Source organism: Gallus gallus, chromosome 3, assembly GCF_016699485.2.
Source record: "Gallus gallus isolate bGalGal1 chromosome 3, bGalGal1.mat.broiler.GRCg7b, whole genome shotgun sequence".
Lineage (NCBI taxonomy): Eukaryota > Metazoa > Chordata > Aves > Galliformes > Phasianidae > Gallus > Gallus gallus.
Genome location: NC_052534.1, coordinates 20,586,468 through 20,606,856, shown reverse-complemented (window position 1 = coordinate 20,606,856; position 20,389 = coordinate 20,586,468). Strand labels below are relative to the sequence as shown.

The 20,389-nt window shown below is 43.3% G+C and overlaps 1 protein-coding gene across 2 annotated transcripts in view; it reads left to right on the top strand.

Annotated features, from left to right (window-relative positions):
• The window catches only part of KCNK2 (potassium two pore domain channel subfamily K member 2), a 126,410-nt gene that overhangs the window by 46,265 nt on the left and 59,756 nt on the right, over positions 1 to 20,389 (top strand). Inside the window, exons 1-2 of one of the 2 annotated variants that reach the window (XM_001234269.6) lie at positions 5,183 to 5,340; positions 6,878 to 7,188. In XM_001234269.6, the coding sequence (XP_001234270.2) occupies position 5,340; positions 6,878 to 7,188 (312 nt within the window). In that variant the 5' untranslated portion in view covers positions 5,183 to 5,339. Of the gene's footprint in view, positions 1 to 5,182; positions 5,341 to 6,877; positions 7,189 to 20,389 lie in introns of those variants that run through there. The other variant, XM_004935320.5, reaches the window with a different exon arrangement.

Below are 20,389 nucleotides of genomic sequence, written 5' to 3'. Positions count from 1 at the left end.
CTTTATTGATAACTTGGACAAGGGGACTGAGTACACCCTCAGTAAGTTTGCAGATAACATCAAGTTAGGAGGAGATCACGATCTACATAGAGGTAGGAAGGCCCTACAGAGGGATCTAGACAGCTTGGATTGCTGGGGTGAGGCCAATGCGATGAAATTCAATAAGACCAAGTGCCAAGTCCTGCACTTTGGCCACAACCACCCCAGGCAACACTACAGGCTTGGGGCAGAGTGTATGGAAGACTGTGTGGAAGCAATGGACTTGGGAGTATTGGTTCATGCTCAGCTGAACGTGAGCCAGCAGTGTGCCCAGGTGGCCAAGAAATCCAGTGGCATCCTGGCTTGTGTCAGAAATAGTGTTGCCAGTAGGAACAGAGAAGCGATCGTCCCTCTGTACTCAGCACTGGTGAGGTCGCGGCTTGAGTACCATGTTCAGTTTTGTGCCCCTCACTAAAAGAAAGACATTGAGGCCCTGGAACATGTCCAGAGAAGGACAGTGAAGCTGTGAGGGGACTGGAGCACAAGTCTTATGAGAAGCAGCTGAAGGAACTTGAATTGTTCAATCTGGGGAAGAGGAGGCTCAGAGGAGACCTTATCACTCTCTACAACTACGTGAAAGGAGGCTGTGATGAGGTGGGAGTTGGCCTCTTCTCCTGTGTAACTAGAGATAGGATGAGAGGAAATGGCCTCAAGTTGCACCAGGGGAGATCCAGGTTGGACATAAGGAAAAATTTCTTCTCCAGAAGAGTGGTTAGGCACTGGAACAAGCTGCCCAGGAAGGTGACAGAGCAACTGTCCCTGGAGGTGTTCAAGAAACATTCAGATGTTGTATTTACTAAGGGACGTGGTTTAGTGAGGAAGTATTGGTGGCAGGTGGACAGTTGGGCTGGATGATCTTGGAGGTTTTTTCCAACCTTAATGATTCTGTGATTATCTCCCCATTCAGCGTAAATTCCCATGGCAGGATGTAACTAATGGTTTAATGGCAGAATACAGTAACGTGGCATGGCCCTAATGTCATAATTATCCATAAAGAACTGCCAGAAATCTTTTAATGTCTCTGAAAAACTCAAGAGATGAGTCATTTTAAGTCCTACTGAATAAGTAAAAGGAGTCTGAAAATTAACTCAATAAATATTTCTGCTGGGCTCTCTTGTAGTAAAATAGCACAAGTGAAAGTTTATCCTCAGTCTGAGTCTGTGCCTTAACCTGTTCAGAGATGATGCAGAGGTTTCTGTTCTCCTAGCATGAGGAAGTGCCCTTTTCTTTCTAGAGCAAGATGGTGTGCCCATAGCAAGGCCCAAAACCCTTATTAAGGCCTGAAGCCCCTAGTGTTGCATTGCTCAATAAGTGGCTCTCACTGTGGCAACACAGAGATGTGCACATCTGAAGAGCAGCAAATCCCCATTGAGATCAATGAGCTACTTGCATGCCTGAGCACATACAGCAAAGCTACGTGCAGGTATTTTCCAAACTGGTGAGAAGTGGTGTAGTCCACCTTCTCTGCAGCAGTTGTGGGAGGAACAGAGAGTCTAAATTACTACCTGTGTGCCCAAATGTACCCAGGCCCTTTCTGAGCCTTATCCACGCTTCCCTCCAAGGTACAGCAGTTAGGGAAACCTGTGTTTCTGCAGAGAAACCCAGAGATGGCCTTGTGTTGCAAGTGAATGTGAGGAAAATGCCCTCACTGTAAGCTGTGCCAAAAATTGTGTTTCTTGGGGATGCAGAAATCCTTGGCAATTAAATAGACTGGAAGCTGGGATGCCTCCTCTTGTGCAGCTGATTGGAGGAGAACAGAATTTAGTGAACCCAACAACTGGGCTCTGAAGGAACCTCATGCTTTGGCACAAAGTGCTTTTCCTGGCCTTGAAGGGAGGGGATGGCTCCTGAACTGGAAAGAACAGAAAATAACAACAGATAAGGGTATTTTCTACACAGCCTTTTTTTTTTTTTTTTTTTTTTTTTTTTTTTTTTTTTTTTAACTTTCTAGGGAGATATTCTTCTGGAATAACTATTTCCTTATACGTGTGCTCTAGTCCTATCAAATCTATGCTTAGGCCATCTACAGCTGTTACATGTATGCAATTGCTCTGTTTATCAAGTCATAGTGATTTCCTATGCCTGCTCCCCTCTGCTGTGCCTGCTTTTAACATTTCAAAGCACTGAGCAGCTTCCCGTAGCCACCCTCTGTGGGTCATGTGGCCATCCCAAGCTCATGCCAATAGATTTTTAGATGGCTTCTGATAGTCCTGTACTTTGTGAACCTCTCACATTATCGTGAAATAGATGAACCTTGGTCTTGTAAGCATTTAAGATTTTTTCTTTTAGTTTGTTCACATAAATCTCTTTGGCACAGCAGCGTGCCCATTTGCTTGCAATGCTGGAGCTCTGTGTTGTAACCCCTTTTATTACTTAATCTTACCCATGTTAGTTGGTGGTATGCTTTGTCAGTAATACGCTGAATTTGAGTGTGTTTGTTTAGAAAAGTTCAGGACTATTACAGGTCTGACACTTCAAACTGTTTGAATATCTGTTCCAAATTTGAGGTCAAAATGGTCACCACAATGTTCAAGCAACATGTGGTGTACATTACAATAAAAATAGCAGAGGGTGTAACACTATGGATTAAATACTGGTGCTGTATAAGGCATTAAGGACATAGGATTTGCCACGCAGCATTGCTTTTGTTCTACACCACAGAAAAAAATGCTGTTTTTCTTGATGGATTGGAAATTACCTGTCATTAGAGGTACCATATGTGGAGGGTTGTATCACTGGTAGAAGTGAGAATACAAAGCCTAAGTTTTGTTTTGGGCCCCTTCATTCAAGAAAGACATTGAGGCCCTGGAGCATGTCCAGTGAAGGGCAATAAGGCTGGTAAAGGATCTGTAATACAGGTCTTATGAGAAGAGGTTCAGGGAGCTGGGATTGTTTAGTCTGAAGAAGAGCAGGCTTGGGGGAGACCTTATCACTCTCCACAACTCTGTGAAAGGAGGTGGTGGTGAGGTGGGTATCAGCCTCTTCTCCCACATAGCAGTGACAGGACAAGAGGGAATGGCCTCCAGGGAAGGTTCAGGTTGGATATTAGGAAATATTTCTTCTCAGAAGGAGCAGTGAGGCAGTGGCACAGGCTGCCCAAGGAGGTGGCAGAGTCACCGTCCCTGGAGGTGTTCAAGAAATGTTTAGATGTAGCTCTGAAGGACGTAGGTTAGTGGGCATGGTGGGGATGTATTGGGGTTGGACTAGATGATCTTAGTGGTCTTTTCCAATCATTTTCTTAATGATTCTGTGATTCTAAATCCACACTAAGCAAGCAGTGAGCTCCAGCTGAGGCCTGTGGCTGCGATCATGATAGGTAGAAAATACCAGCCTGTTCAAAGTAGATATTTGAGATGTTTCCTAGGTAATTAATTGCAATAATTACTTTCACAGGCCAGCTTTCAGCTGTTAAAGGTAGTGCACCAACACAGTTCTTCCTGGAGTAGATCTCTTCTGCTTCTCAAAATGGCTCCCACCCATTTAGTCATATGTCTGAATTGAAGGCCTGACTCAAACTCTGCCAAAGCTGTTGGGAGGCTTCCCACTGCTTTCCAGTTGTAGGCAGTAAGTCTGACCCTTTCTCAACATTTAATAATAATTCCTCCACTCAAGGAAAAACAAAATTGTATTCCAAATATTTAGATTGCTAAAGAAAGGCATGTAGTAGTATTTTCCACAATATCTTACACAGACTCAGCTCAGTGTGCAGGAAAAAGCTCATGCCTGTGTCCCCATAGGATGCTGGAAGAAATCCTATGGAATGATTCTTTTCCATGAGGTAGGAGCAGAGAGTGTTTACATATGCTTGTGGCTGAGACATCATTTTGCAAAGAAGGGTGGAAGATGATGATCTTTTTTGTACAAAAAGAGTTCCAGCTTGAATCTCTAAGATTCAGAGGGCTGGCTTCTGGTGCTGCTTGAGTGAATGAGCATTAGGGTGTAGGAGCAGGTGTTTTGCTCATCTTCTGTTTTTTGAGAGTTGGGACTACATGACTGAAGTCCTCCTTGTGACAGAGGGACCGATCGCAGTGGGATTTCCTGGGCTGAGCCCAGCACCCCATTACTCAACGCGTGCTCTTCTGGCTGTGCTGGTGGGACAGGGAGCAGGAGATGAGGGCTCGGGCTGAGACAGACACACAGAGCTGTGAGCAGGCCAGGAGAGCTGGTGTGATTGATACTGCTAAAATGGGAGTCCCGAGGAACTCAGTATTGCACTCATTTATATTATGTCACATTTATACGGAGACGCGTTAAAATAAGTGGCTTCTAAAGCGTTTGCTGATGGAGCTGCTGATTTGAACAGGATTATAGCCCATTAAGCACCCGAAGAATGACTGCCTTTGGCTATTTTGCAGACACAACCTCAGGTGTTAGATGCTTTCGACCTACACCCATTTGTTACCATGACTAATTTTTGTACCTGTTTGAGGAGACTTTTTAGGGAGTCACGTTTAGAGGCAGGTTTTGGGTCCTTCTGGTAAACGCTCCCCTGCCTTTTAGGTGAGTTCATCACCTCAGTGTGGCGTAGCCCACGGGGAGGATGCTCACATGTGATAGATGACCGGGAAGTGGAGATTTAGCTCGTGGCCAAAACCGAGGACAATTCAGGCATCTCGGTGCTGGAGCCCGCGGCACAAGCAGCAGTTCCGATGCATTCACCGGGCTAAAATGGAAGCGGGTGGGGGGACGGCTGCCGGCCCCGGTTCCTCCCGTCACCTCCCGCAGAGTCTGATGACCGGTCCGGCTCGGGGGGGCTCAGGACTTGGCGGAGGGGCGCGGGGGGTGCTGCCCGCCGCCGGGTCCGCCCGCCGCCCTCCCCAGCGGAAAGCTCCGCTCCGCGGGTCCCCCTCCGCCGCCCCTGCGGCGTCTGCCCTGCCTGTGGCGGGGTGGGAGGGGGGGACTGGGGGGGGAAACAGCCCCACAAAAGGGCTCGGGCCGCTCCGCACGCCCCCGGGCACACAGGCACGCGGGCGCACGCGGGCACGCACGGACACACGCGCATGCACATACACACGCTCACACGCATGCACACACGCGCGCACACACACACTCACGCCGCGATGTGCGATGCGCGATGCGCGGCGTGAGGCACCTCGCACGCCCCGGGGCCGGGGGGAGCCCGCGGGAGCCGCGCCGCCAGCCCGCCCGCCCCTGCCGCTGCCGAGCCAGCCGCCAGCCTCCTCCTATCCCTCCTCTCCTTCTCCTCCTTCCTTTGTAATTTGCGCTAACTGTAGCTCCCCGAGCCCTGAAAAAATGCCTGCCCGTGGAGCGAGGAGAGGGCACCGGGTCGGTAAATAAGAAGTGAGTACGAGCACAATGGCGTGCCTCCCCGCTCCCAGCCCTGCGGATGCTGCATGCGCTTTGTACCTTGCCTGGCTGCCCTCCCCTCCTGCCCTCCCCGCTCCCGCTCCCGGTCCCTCGCCGCGCCTCGCCCCCGCCCCGCGGAGCATCCCCGGCCGCGGCGGCTCCCCGGGCGCCCAGCACCGGCCGCGGGGAGCGGGCGACGGGGCCGGCGGCGGTGCCCGGTGCCCGCTCCTTTGTTCGCCGCGGCGGGGCCGGCCGGGGGGGAGCGGCATCGGCACCGGCCCCGGGGGCTCGGGGGTCGCCGGGGGACAGCGCCGGTGTCCCCCCCTCCCGCCGGTGCCCGTCCCCACGGCAAGGCGTGGGGCGCGGGGATGCGGTGCCCATCCCCGGGTGGGAGAGGTTGGGGGTGTCGGTGGGGTACGCCCAGCCCTCGGGGGTGGGCAGCGGTGTGCGGGGCGCAGCCTTCGGCTGTGAGCGGGGGTCGGGGTGAGCCGTCCGTTCGGGTGTGGGCAGGCTGTACGGTGCCCGGTGTCTCCTTGGCCTGGACTGGGGGATGCCTCTCTCACCCGCGCCCCATTCCGTGCCCAGGGGTGCCCCTTCGTGTGGGTCAGGTCCCAACCCCGCAACGTCTCCTTCTGGCTTTACAGCTGAGCTCTTCCCACCGACAGCGGAGAGCGGTGTTGCGGCCATTCGAAATGTAATTCCGAACAATTTAAATATAGCTTCTGCAGTCAGCTGCCGTGGCCATCATCCCACAGGAGACCTTAACCTACACTGGATGTGGCGGATTTTTTTAGTTCCCGCGTAGTTGCTGATAGTCACATGAGTTATAGAGATACTCGATAACACACTCAACTGCTCTTTTCCTAACCCTGTGGGTTTTTGTATCTGTAAATAAAAATACACGCTTTAACAAATGGTTGACTTTTCCTGTAAGTACACGTGTGTCTTACTGGTATTTTCTGAACGATTTAATCAATATGCAATTAACACTCTATGGCCGGTATGAGAAATAGCGTCTTGTTTTAATGGTTGTATCTAGGGAGTTGCAAAGTGATCATGCAACTGCTATAAGAGAGTGCGCTTTTTGGAGTGCAGGACAGAATAGGCACAAGAAAGAAGGATTTGTATTTTTCTACTACTTCTGTGATGCTGAGGAAATACAGCCGGAAAGCTGCTTAGCACTGCTTAAGGCAGCGGAGGATGTAAAGAATCTCTGCAGTAAAATGCCACCTTACATGAATTTAAAGAGGTGCAACAGCATAGGGGAAATTCTGCATTTTGCAAGTGATCGAGTGTGATAAGGGGACGCAGACATACAGAACATGTTGCAAATGTGCACAAGTGTAAATGGATAATGCTACTCTGAGCAGCAGTGTTGTAACGTCGTTTGGGATTTAAGCGAAAGATTCAACTCTAAGAATTGTGGTTGGAAGGAGCAGAATCTCTGCAATCTCTTGGTGAGAAGGGAGCTCAGTGAACGTAAGCTGACCAGCCCCGTAAAAATTAACTTTCCTTTTTTCTCTTTTGTTAGTGGCGGCACCTGACTTGCTGGATCCCAAATCGGCCACTCAGAACTCCAAACCGAGATTATCATTTTCTACCAAGCCTACCGTGCTCTCTTCACGGGAGGAAAGTGATTCTGCTATCAATGTTATGAAATGGAAGACAGTCTCAACAATTTTTCTGGTGGTAGTCGTGTATTTAATAATAGGAGCAACAGTGTTTAAAGCCCTGGAGCAGCCTCATGAAACCTCCCAGAGAGCCACCATTGTGATTCAGAAGCAGACGTTCGTATCTCAGCATTCCTGTGTGAATGCGACAGAGCTTGATGAACTGATTCAGGTAATCCTTACAAAACCCTTGTCACTGTGCCTTAGAGGAGTAAGTGATATATGGCAGCACTGCGGTGATGCAGGGGGAAAACTCTTAGCCAAGCTCCACGTTGGCCAAGCAGAGTAACAAGTGGTGAGACCAGGAGTTGAGCAATAGCGTTTTCATGCGAAGCCTCGTGGTGGAAAAGCTACTGCTATTTTTAGGTCCAGTGCACTTGGTAGACAGCCTTTTCATTGAAGCCTCCCATTATGGTAATTAAATGATTATTCATCAGCAATATATATAATTAATAGTTCACAAAGGAGTTGATTCGTGCCTTACTAGGTCTGTCAATATTTGAGAAGCCCAATTCTGAAGAAGAAAATATGCCGTCCGTTGCCTTAAACGAGTTCTAATTTACTGTGATTGTATCAAGCTAGCTTTCCTCCAGCTGCATGTTTCTTTTTATTGATTTGGTTTTAAGTACAGGAAAGCACTATGCACTTGCTGTTTTGATCTTAAATCTCAATTTTCTGCGCTTCTTAAAGGCACATCCCCAGCTGATGTAAATCAATGTGTTTCTACTAACAGAACTTTACCCTTGCAGGTCACCTGGCTCAGAATAATAGGAAACGCTTATTTGCAGTAGTGCAGAACTAGATCAAGAGTCTCATGAGGCCCTTTCCCACTTAAATCCCAGGTGTCCATATTCCTATGGCTGTCCAGTGGCACTGCAGGGACCAGGGAGGGGTGGCCTGAAATTCTGGCAGTGGGAAGATGGAGTGAACAGCCAAAGGTTGGCCAGGATCACTCCCTTTGTTCACTGGGAACTGTCTGGGGAGATGGGAAAGGGGAGAGCAGAATTAGGCTGGGGGACACCCAGGTGCTGCAGAACGTGCCGGTGTCCTGTGCAGCACGGCCTTCCAGAGATGGATTTTAACAGCAGATCTGGCTAAGAGTTTAGAATTTGAGTTGAGCCACATAGACCAATCTGCCTTGACTATAGATTTTTCCAAAAGTGGAACCCTTTAAATGACTATCCAGCAATTCCTATCTCCATGTACCCTGACTAGGCATGCCTGAGGAGGTGCTGTTGGTATGATGTGTGTGCTTTCTATGTTGTGTAATAAATATGTTGCAGTGGTTTAACCAGCAGAATGTGAGCTAATCTTACAAAGAGATATACACACACTTTCTGATTAAAAATAATGTCTTGTAGCTAGCGTAAATATCCCATATGAAATTTTTAGGTCAGATCCAGCACTGGTGGAGATAAAAATAGAAATATTGAAGCAATATTATCTTACATCATCTACGAGATGGTCCTTAAGGCAAAAAATGTTGAAATTTGCTCTGTAGTACTTAGATATTTTAGCGTTAATAATTCCCTACCCAGCAGCACAGATTGGTAGTAGAAAACCACTTAATCAGCATTCAAAGTCCATTTGATGTTCGGTGTAAAATCAGTGTGAGTTTTATCATGGTTATCAGTGCACAGATACCCATAGCAGAATTAGTTCCCTTCTTCGCCAGTGATCTTTGTGTGGCCAGGAAAGACAGAAGCCTTTGAGGTCCAGTGGGGGACACAGCCTCCCATATGTGAACACGAAGAGGTTTTTTTGGGAAGAACTTGCTCCTGCTCACTGATGGAGTAAAAAGCTTCATTTCTCCTTGTTCCATTCTGCTGATCAGACCCTTTCTCAGCGCTATAAAGACCTGGGCATGGAGGTAGGAAGGTGCTGGCATTTGGCTTACCCAAAACAAAATAGGAAATGTGTGCTAAAGCAGCATCTCAAATCAATTTTTTCCCAGCCAAGGCAGCTACCATGACCATGGGGGTCAAATTTCTTCCCGCTTTGTCACAGAAGCTAAATTGCTGGAAAGCATTCTATTTCCCTGGGCTAATACCTGACTGTTAGTATAGGATAATGCAGTGATTCTTCAGTTTACATTGGAAGTCTGCATGATTAAAAATAAATAATATGTGTGAGGAAAAATAAATGATATCTAAAGAATTACTGAACGATACAAACCTGAAAATGAATAGATACTACTGTAGTAGGAAGCTGGAATGCTTAGTGAATGTGAAGAGAATCACAAAGCTTACAGGTTATAATGTCTTCTTTAATCAAGTATTTACCTGAAGTCATACTGTAATGAAATTCATTATAAACTTTTCCTGTCAAACTTAACATCCTGGGAATTCAGGATCTAGTTTGTACTAGTCATTGCTCAAGGTGTTTATCATACAAGACTTTTTTGGTCCTCACAATTTTGGATCTGCCACTTAACCCATGTGAGCATCCCAAGACTCCTAACGGACAGTACAGTGTATGGTGGCTTAGCCAGGTGAGCAAGTTGGGAAAGCTACTTTGGGAGAGCAAATTCAGCCAAAAACATTTGTGCAAGTGGGATGAAAATCCAATTCACTAGCGCACCAGGGCCGTCTCCTTTCCGTCACCTTTGCTAAAATCTTCCCTTCACCCCAGAGCTGATTACGGCACATAATATTATATTATATTATGAGCTTTCAGAAATGCATGGAGGACAGGGAGTTTTCACTTCCTGTGTTCTCCATCCTTGTCTTTTTTCACTGGTCACCCAAATCTTTCCTGTCTCAGCAATATATGCTACTGCGTATATCCCAGCACACAGAGCTTTACTGCTTGGGTTTTGATTTCCTTACACAATGTATTTTCACACTGATTGTGTGGCTTCTCTAGGTGTACTCAATACTGTCATATAATTGATATACCTATGAAACATGGGCCAATGGAGAGCTGCTATGCAGCCCAGAGAAACACGCAAAGAGAATGTTCTGCTGATGATGGGCAAACAACTTCAACTGCCTCACACAGTGACCTGGAATTTCTTTTTAACTTTTGGGAGGTCGGCCCAGTCCAGCAGCTTTGTGCATCCGTTGCCAAAGAGGTGGTCTTCATGACCTTCTCCTTCTCTGATTTCATGGTCTTGTGCTGCAAATCTCTTTCAGTGCAAACTGCTTCAGTTACTTTCTGCCTCGCTGTAATGGAATTCACCTGAAATGAACAACAGCAATGTGTGACCCTGAGACCTGATTTCCAAAGCATCTTTTTTTTTTTTTTTTTTTTTTTTTTTTGTATTTCATGAACACTTCCATTTAGTACTGACCTTAAAATGTGCACAAGCCAGGAAGAGCCCATTTTTTTTTAGACAATTTCAATGCCTTTTGCTGTGGCCCGAAGCCAATATTAACAACAATATTAAGTGGATTACTGTGTGCTATGCACAGTGTTAAGTGGTGCTGTACCTATAATCTACAGCTAAAGAAATATCCCATGGTGGAATCTGGTGGACACACAAACATTGCCTGGGTGAGTCCGATTCTCATCAACAGATCAGCAAGCTCTGTGTTAAATGTGGGTTTTTCAAATTGCAGCTGGAAGGTCTTGAAGGGGTCTCAGTTATTAACAAATAAGGAAGTGTTGTTTTTTTGAAGGTTATGTATTGTATCTCACACATTATAAAGCTGTGAAAGAGGATGTGACCAGTGACTTTGCTACTGTTCCTTATTCTGGAAGAACTCTTGTCAATTTTCATGGAATTTTTTCCAATATCTCTATCCATGCCCACTCACAGCTTGGTCCTGACATACAGTGCAGGTGACAGAATAAATCTGATCTTTTACATCTCTGTTGGAACAATGTTTTTTTCTCATCAGTGAGATTTTGTGTCAGAAGCTGATAGAAACCTGGGTGTAATCCAAGGAACAATAGGAATTAGAGAATGAAAAAAAATCTCTAAGTTGAGCACTTATATCTTTAACTATTTCATTGTGGTTTAAGTTCTCTTTTAGTGTGTGGACTGTTCCTTCTGCTAAACTTACTTCTAAACTTTTGAAAATGTTGGAGCCATTTCCAAACTCAGATGCACAAAGTACTGCCAAGTACCTGGAAGAATCTCCTGCTGTGTTCATGCACCTGTGCATAACAGCCACCGTGTGTGTCTACACCTGCTGAGTTCATTATGTGCTTTGGGGCTAAGAGTTGGTCTCTGGGGACAGGTGAGCTGGACTGATGTTGGTATCCAACAGCTCTGTAAACTGCCGTTCCTGCTGGTTCATACATCTCATTCCCCCTCTGAATTTGCTGCCCCCCTAGAAATCATGTTTTTCCTAGGAGGTAAGGATGTGACTACTATTGTGTACTGCGGGCTGTCCCGGGAATGAGAGGCGAGTATTTGTCCTCCTGCCAAAGAGAAAGCTGATTGGAAAACAAGAGCTTTTTATGTGAATAACAGCTAATTATGTATTACTCAGCAATTACCTGGTTTAGTGTTGGCCTTTATAAACCAAAATGAAAAAAAATCCACTTACCCCCCCAAGCATCTGATTGTGTTTTATATTACCATAAAAAAATGGAAATTAGGGAAATTTCAGTTAAATTATTCTAATTATCTAAAGCGTCCTAAGGAGCTGGTGTGAATTATTTTAGATATCTTTCTCAAACTTAATAAAAAAAAATTAAAGATACTCTGAAACTAAAGTTAATAACAGAACGTACCCAATTACGTTACTTATTACTCTCTTCTAGTACCTGAAAGGTGTTTACAGTGAGAGCGGGGTAGGTCTCTTCTCACTGGTGACAGGTGACAGGACGAGGGGAAATGGCCTCAAGTTGTGCCAAGGCAAGTTTAGGTTTAGGTTAGGAAACACTTCTTTACAGAAAGAGTGGTTAAGCAGTGGAATAGGCTCCCCAGGGAGGTGGTTGAGTCACCATCCCTGGAAGTGTTTAAGAGCTATTTAGATGTGGTGCTCAGAGATATGATTTAGTGGAGGGTTGTTAGAATTAGGGTACTATGGTTAGGCTGCGGTTGGACTTGATGATCTTTGAGGTCCTTTCCAACCTGAGTAATTCTATGATTCTATGATTCAACTCTTGGTTCTTTTAGCAGAAACATCCTTCAAATCTGTTTATTCTGAAAACCCTAACAAGTGGAAAAAATAACATCAAAATTAACAGCATGATCTTTTAGTGTGTTCCTTGTACTGCTTGTGGTAGGTTTTGTTTTAGAAAGCCTTCATTTCAAAATCCGAGCAAGCTTTCAGAATGCTGCACCAAACTGTCCCAACAATAGAGGACTTTGTAGAGTTTAAATCCAACCCCTTTTGAAGTATGTGGCTTCCTCTGAAAACTGAATGCCCACAAAAGTGTTCTTACATTTTTAGAAGAAATAAAAGAATTAATGAGCTGCCAGGATTAGCTGTATTGACCTCTATCCCACAGGTTGATCTATTTGGGTTCTGCATGGGCTTTGTGGTTAACATGAGAAGGAAGCTCTCTGGACCAGGGTCCATACAGTTGTGTTCCTTGACTACTTCCATTCTGTATTTGCATGTACTAAATTCTCTCTTTCCTTTCTATTCATCTTTTAGGCCGTGAATAAGACTGAAATGTCTTTTTCTCTCTCTGGAGGAAATTTTTTTTTCTTTATCTCTCTGGAGGAAAGCCCAACACAGTTATGAATGACATGCGAGCTGTGTTTCTTTCATCACCAAAATGCCATCATGGCTTGTGACACGATTAAGTTGTTTGTTGTTAAAAATATTTTACTTCAAAATATGTATTTTTCTGTGACTTCATTTTTGTAGTTTGGAGTAGGTTGAATATATTTTTCACTATAGTGCACCTCCACCAGTAGCTGATATTATATCTTTTTCATAGGGTTTTTTACAACTTGCATTTTAGCCCCAAGAAACTAATATAGCTGCATCCTCAGAAGCATATTGTTTTATTTCAGCCAGCTAAGCTCCTTGAGCCACAGCCTCACAGATCATGTAGAAAACTGTTAAAATAAAGAAATGTAAATCCTTCTTTCCCTCCCAGAGACTAGAAGCTTTTTTAGCTACCTGTATAATTTTTTAGAGATAACAAGTCGAAGATATGCAAAGATTTTGTGTTCAGCTAAATCTGACATTTATTTAAACAAATTTTAAATCTATTAGCTAAGCCTATTAAGCTTGAATGAAATTTTATTCCTTCTTTGAGTCAGAGTGTTGACAGACATTCTCAGTCCTGTGGGCTGCAGCCTGTGGGTCTCTGAGCAGGAACTTTTGGAGGGAGTCTGGCACATACCAACTGAAATCTTAAATATTCTTAGTCTCCGTCTTTTGCAATTCCTTCTGGTCTCCCCAAAAGGGAGCAGGAACCATCCCATCTTAGTCTGGATCCTAGCCTGCAAAGAAGCAGGTGTTTATCCTTCATAAACCTTAGAGCTTTGGAAAGATTGACAGACTAGCATAAAAGAAATTGATGTTGCAGTGAATTTTATTTAGCTGGGGATCCAAAATACCAATTGCATCAGTTTTGTTTTTTTTTTTAAACATACAAGGCCATGCTGCTGCGTTTTGAACATGAAGCTTATGTCAAATTGCAAATACCAGTCCCAGAGCTGCCTGCTAATTGTACTGGTGAAGCAACATGAAATTAATTACTTTTAAAGCAGTTAAAACATGAGGTGAAGGGGCTGTAGTTTATATTGTTACCCTATGCATGTGTCAGTCCTCAGCAAAGAGTCTGTCCATCAAAGCGCTTGATCTTACGTATTCTTATCTTTAAATACAGATATAGTTCTAGCTGGTGAAGAGAGGTTCTGCTGCTTTTTCCCCTCCTGCTAACCCTGTGTTGCAGTTGGAAAGGTGATACAAGAGTGAAATGGCAAAAGGGACAATCAGGGAAAGAACGCACACCTATCTCCAAAGATCTAGGCTTGCAAAGAAAACTCCACAAGGGAGGGATCTCCAACCAGAGGTCCTTCCCCAGGGGCAGTCAGCCCTTAAATGGGGGGTCTAAGAGAGGTGCACCCAGGCTCCACCCCTTTCCGGTCACATAGCTGTATTGTCTTCACCTGTGCTTCCAGGGCTGAGCTGGTCCTTTCCCCAGGTGACCAATCAGTGGTTCAGGCTGTGACTTAACAGTTCCCATACACCCTGCTAGTCAGTATTTACCCCGGGACATCCTGCCTGCTTCTTTCTCATCAGAGAGAAATATTCAGGAAATATTGTTTTCATACTAGTGGGGCCCCTAAGCTATCCCCAAGTCATGACACTGTAGAGGAACATTTATTAAATCAATAGACCTCCTAGAGGCACCTGTGATCTCAACCTCACCCAGACCTATTCTGCACAGATATCCACCTGCTGTGGTTGGGTCTCATTACCAAAAAAACAGGTAAGCTGTGGAGCCCCCAGGGTGTGGGTATGTCCTGCTCTGGATTGCTCCAGCTCCTGCTGTCCTCGTCTGGATGGATCTCTTTCTCTATCTCTGTTCTCTGTACTGAGGGATATGGTTTAGTGGGGAAATGCTGGTGGTAGGTGAATGGTTGGACTGGGTGATGTTGGAGGTCTTTTCCAACCTTGTTGATTCTATGATTCTCTCAGTTCATGGAGTGGGGGAATTTTTGCCAAACTTTCTGTTGCCTTGGGACTATTCCTATTTTAGCATTCTGATAGGGTAGATCCCTCTTCTGTAGCTATTTTTTTTCATGCTCATTAAACCTAAGGGAATTTTTTAAGCACGTGCTCTTTACCCCTCATGAGCTTAAGTGCAATACAGATTTCTGGAAGAATAATAAATAGATTCTAACCATCCTTGTCACTTCTCTGTTTGAGCAAGGTGGTTTGGGGTTTGTGCTCTTGAATGATGTACTTAGTTCAGAGGAACAGTTTTCCAGGACCCAGAACCTAGCTAGCTTGAGTGCATCTGAATGACAGCTTTTGTCTCAGAGAGGGTGGCAGCTATGACTCACTGGTAAGTCAATTTTCCTGAGCAGCTGTCTGAATAATTCTTCCTGTCTTTAATCTCAAGAAGCAAAGTAAGATCCTCATCTCAAAATGTGTACATATACATACGTGTATATATAAATGTGTACACACACAAAAAAAAATATGTATGTATTCTGTTTGTTCTACATATTTAGAAATATGTTTTTCAATATTTTTTTGCATATTTTTAGCTCAAGCAGATTGTGAACTTAGGGTGAAAAGAGGTTTTTGACATGCTGAGCGCTCCAGTGCAGATTACAATCATGAGTTAGACAGACGAAAAAGAATATATGCAGTCATAGAATTACAACACAAACATCGTTGCAGTTTCTTTCAACAGTAGGGCTCAAAAGCATAACCTTTAGACAGTGGATAGTCATTTTCTAAGGGTTAAAAGCATACTAGTGTGCCTCTGAACAAAGAACTGGGATTTCCATCGTCTGCAAACCAGAGGTGAAGTGTGAAGGCAGGACCTGGGCAGTAGCTGGGCAGCATGAGGTGTATGGCTGGCTACACAGGAGAGAGAGGGAGTGCTCTTGTCAAAATGTAGGACAGCGAAGGAAGAAATCCAGGAGGAGAACTGAGTTTCCAAAAACTTTGAGGCTTCTTTTACTTTTTGACACTGCTTGTTAAATGATTCCCAGGAAGTGCAAGCCAACTCCTGACAACCTGGGTAACAGAAGAGTGCATGCTCTGTTTTTTATCAGCAGCATACTTTGCAGTGAATCTATTTTAATTTTTGGTAGAAAGGCTGAGAGTAATGAAGTGTTTTGTTACATCATTTCAGAAAAGTGAAGTGACTGCAGCCTGGTACAAAAGCACGCATTCAGTGCCTGGTGGAGGAGAAGAAGATGAGAAAGAATTAGGGTAGCTAGTTTGAGATATGTTTATTTCTGTGGGTGGCTACCAGAGGCTGTCTTCCTCAGTTTATAAACCTCTCTGTATTTGTTGTACTGAGGATCCCAGTTTAGTGGATATTGCTCCATCACCAACAGGCTTGCTTTTGTCTCTCATCTCCATTGACTCCTTGCAGGGTCAGAGGAGCAGAGGTTGAAATCCCTCAGCTAGGAGAATTGTCTTCTACTTCCCTCCCCTCCCCCCCAGATAGCTCCTTTTTGAAAGCCTGGTTTATGTGATAAACTGCAAGGGTAGGTCGGTGTGGTCTCAGTGGATAGCTTTCTGCTTGAATAAATCATGACATGATAACACAAAACTGCACAATATATTTACCAGAAAGTGTTTCTAAATTATATGGGAAACTGTCATTGAATTAAAATCAAATTCTGTGTTGTTGCTCTCATTTTCCCAATGCTCCAATTTCAAGCTAAACAGCACAGGGTGAATGCAAGCTTTATGTGTCATTGTAGCTCAGATCCAGTTTTTGAAAGTAGCATGGATGCCTGGCCCATCTGCTCTGCACTCAGACATCTCCTCTCTTCTCTCTGATGTTCTACCAAAGCTTATGCCTGGATAGAGGTGTAGAGCCAGGTAGTTTGGATGTAGCATGAGTTAATACCTGAATGCACCTCATGCCTATGCTTCAGATACAGTACAGAGCAAGCGTAAAGATCCATGTGATTTAAAAAAATGGGAACTAGGTTCCTTAAGTTTTTAGATACTTAGATACTCAGTTTTCTTTACTGTCAAAAAAAAAAACCCTACATTTCACAACTGTGATTACAAATAAAAGCAAGTGGTGAAAACACTAATACTTTTATGGAAAGCATATGGTTTTATTAAAATGACTGCACGTAGAGACCTTGATTGCATGCTGTGTGCTGGGGTACCCCTCCTCTGCTCAGTCCTCAGGCATTTCATACAAAACAACTGGTAGACTAATATGCTCAGGGAAGGCAAGGCAAGTGAAAGATTCTATATGGCTTAAGAATGAAAACTGTCCATACTCCTATAGTAAAGCTAAGTGGTTCTGTAAGTGCTGAAGTGAAACCGAGGTTTAAGTCAGGATTTAGTTTTCACAGGGAAAAATGATAAGAAAAACTAGAAAATTTGCCTCTAAGGCTGTCACTGAACTGTATTGCTGTAAAGAAGCAATTCCCATCTTAAGACCACGTGAAGTGTTTGTTGGCTACAAGCTGACATAAATGTAAAGATCGTACAGTTTTCATGATTCTGACTGTTTCAAGATTGAAAGCACAGAGTTACTCATGCTGTTGTGTATGTTAGGATATTCCAGAGTTCAAATAATAGAAAAAAAGTTGTGAAGGGAGGAAAGTCATGCCAAGCTTGTGACAAATGAAATGGTTGTGTTTGCTCTAGTAGTAAGGCAACCGTGAGGAGAGAAAACTGGAGATCAAGAATAAGGTGACAGAGAAATGTGGATCTAGCAGTACTGACTATAAGTAATAGGATGCTTTTTAAGCATGGAGGATGACATTCTGGCCCTCAGTGAATTCAGCAGAAAACAACTGTGTGAGGCTGAGTTTTTATTTCAGGCTAAGGAAATGTTGATATCCAATAGTCTAGCTATGTTTGCGCCAGCTATGTTATGTAGTCAAAAAGAAGATGCTGCCCTGCAAATTGTGCCCTGACATGCACACAGATAAGGGTATTTTCTTTAACATTATGCTTAAGAATAGTCTTAGATGAGGACCTGTTCACAGGAACTGACCAAACTAAGAAGGAAAGATAGCCTCCAGTCCGAAGACTTCATGAGATAGTGCTATTGATCACAGTAAACCTGTGACCTTGTTGCTTTCAAGTCTGTCATCCTTGTTACCAAGGATGACTTATGGATGACTGTGAAGAAATGTAATGAAGTAGCCTTGTTAATATTTAAGACTGGCTTCTCCCAAACACAGGAACCACAGAGGAGAAAGCTTTATAGCGTGTGTTTGGAAACTTAACAAGCAGATGATGGAGAAGGCATCATCTGGCCTTTCCACACTAAAACTGTTTAGAACTGTGCATAAGATACGTCAGTAAAGAACAGAGAAAGTTGATGAGAAATACTGGCAATAAAGATACTGATATAGAAGATTCAGTGAGCTTATTGAAATAGGTAAATAATTTGTGTAATAGGAAACAGCTTTTAACTTGGAGAAGAGGCATGTGATGGGCCTGGAAGATAGTAAATTTCTCTGATTAGACAAATAAGAAATTTCAATTCAGTGTTTCTCATAACATAAGCACTTTATACAATTATGACAAAGCACATAATAATCTCGGAGAGGAAGTGCTTTTTTTTAAAACAATCCAGGAGCAAATTGCTGAACTCATTGTCACAATGTGTCTTGGCTCCCAAAATGCATGTGGACTCCAAAAGCAGTGAAACTTGTGGTAAAAAGATCCGCCCTAAACAGTCTTAATACCATGCAGCCTCCCACTCAAAGTTCCTAAAGGTACTCGTCAGAAGCTGTGTGAAGAGAAAGCATCACTTTCCTGCTTGCCCTGACTCTACATTCTTTGTCTAATTAGTTGTTGGCTGAAATCAGAGGCATAATAATGGCTAATTGTCTTTTGTAACCATCTGTTGTGTTTTGTCAGGACTAACCCAACAGAGCAGTTTTGGGTTCAGCTGTTTCTTTTTTCCTGGAATTCTGTAGTTGTAGTATACTGCAGTTAGGAAATGCATAGCTATAATGGATCTTGGAGCGCTTTGATGAGCTCACCTGTCATAGAAAAGACATGGATGTCGTCTGGCTTCAAAACTTTACAGTGATGATATAAAGTTCTGAAAAAAATTTACATCTGGATTTGTATAAAAATTGGTCTTCTTAGACTGCCTAAACAGGTGCCTAAGGGCGTTCACACAGTATGCTAAACTGTAATAAAATATGGATGATCCTATAAAATTATATTGATCCAGCATTTTACCATATGATGTCCTCACAGGAGAACATGTTCCCACTTGCATGTACAAGGATTTATGATGAATATTCTTAGTTCTCTAAAATGAAACAATACTCAAAATGTATTCAGTAGGCTTCATAATACAGCACACTGGGGTATGTAAGTCAAAGGGATATCTATATTGTGTGAATTCCAAAATCAGTATAAGGGCTGGTTTCCATATGGAATTATGATATGTCTTTTTCTAAACTAATGTAAGCATTTGTCAGTACTTATATTTTCCAAGTGGTATGCAACGTATGAACACTGAAGAAGCATTTTTCCTCAAACCCAAAGGAAAATTAAACTCTCTTCCCCTTCCCTCTCCCCAGTCTTTTCTTCTTCCTCAGTAGGACTGAATATTCCACATCTTGGATATCTTGCTTTCTGGTATTTTAAGCATTTTAAAATGAAAAGTTGAAGGTATAGAAGGTAAAACAAGTTACCCGAGTGGTGTTTCTACTGACACTCTGGGTGCTGAAAATAGCAGTGGCATCCTCATGGTGTGAGAGATGGCTGCTTTGTGCATCTGAGCTTTGGCAATGGCAAACTGGAAGTGGTGGATTTTGATTGAGATTCAGTCATAGAAAATGCCTGGGGATCCCAGCATTGATATTTTGTTGTGTCTACCCACATCAACTGACTTGCACGGGCACTGTTTAGAAACAAAAATCATTTAATTGGCAAAATATTGATCTACTTTGTGATTGAAAAAATTATTAATTCTGCTAGACAGTCTTCCTCTGAAATAATCAAACAATTTCAGAGGACTTCACTCAGAGCAGTTTCAGAAACCAGAACAGTGGGGTTTCTGCCCACGCAGAAAACCGTTCTGGTCTACCCTGTTGCTGAATGCTTTTATCTGCAAAGTCATTTTTGGACAAGTCACCAAGATGAAGCTATTTGTTAGTGAAAATGTTCATTTTAGCTTTGCAGGATTGCTTCCTATGATGTTCTTTTGTTAAACACCAATTGTTATTATAACAATCATGATTATGAAAGAAATCCCCTTTATTGCAAGTTTAAAAATACGTTTTCTTGACATGTGGTGTTTAACTCAATTCCTGGTGTATACCTGCAATGGAGATATAACTGCATGCACGTGAATCTTCTTTTGTAATAACAATGTACAGTAGGTGACACTGCCAGTATAGAAAATGTTTCATATTTCTCAAGATTCTGAAAATGTCATAAATGTCATGCTTGCTCATTTCAGCTGCTGGAACTTTTTCAAGAACAATATTTATGAAGTATGTAGTTGTATAAACTTAGTGATTAACATATTTGGTACTTGACCCTGGATTTGCTACTGATACAGTGGAGGTTTTATCACCACAGCTGTAATTATACACCTTTCATTACTGAATTGTGTATTTTAAAGAAATGTTTTAATTATTTGGAGTTCATTTGATTCAAAATAATGCATGGTGATTTTTTTTTCTTGGAGTTTTAAAGTGATTGTGTTTTAAAAAATACATTTGCTTGCCTAACTCAGTAGGTGAATATTTTGGGAAATATAATAGTAAATTTTTGTCTAATGTAACATTTTGATGAAGAAAATTGTGCAACAGTAAAAATAAT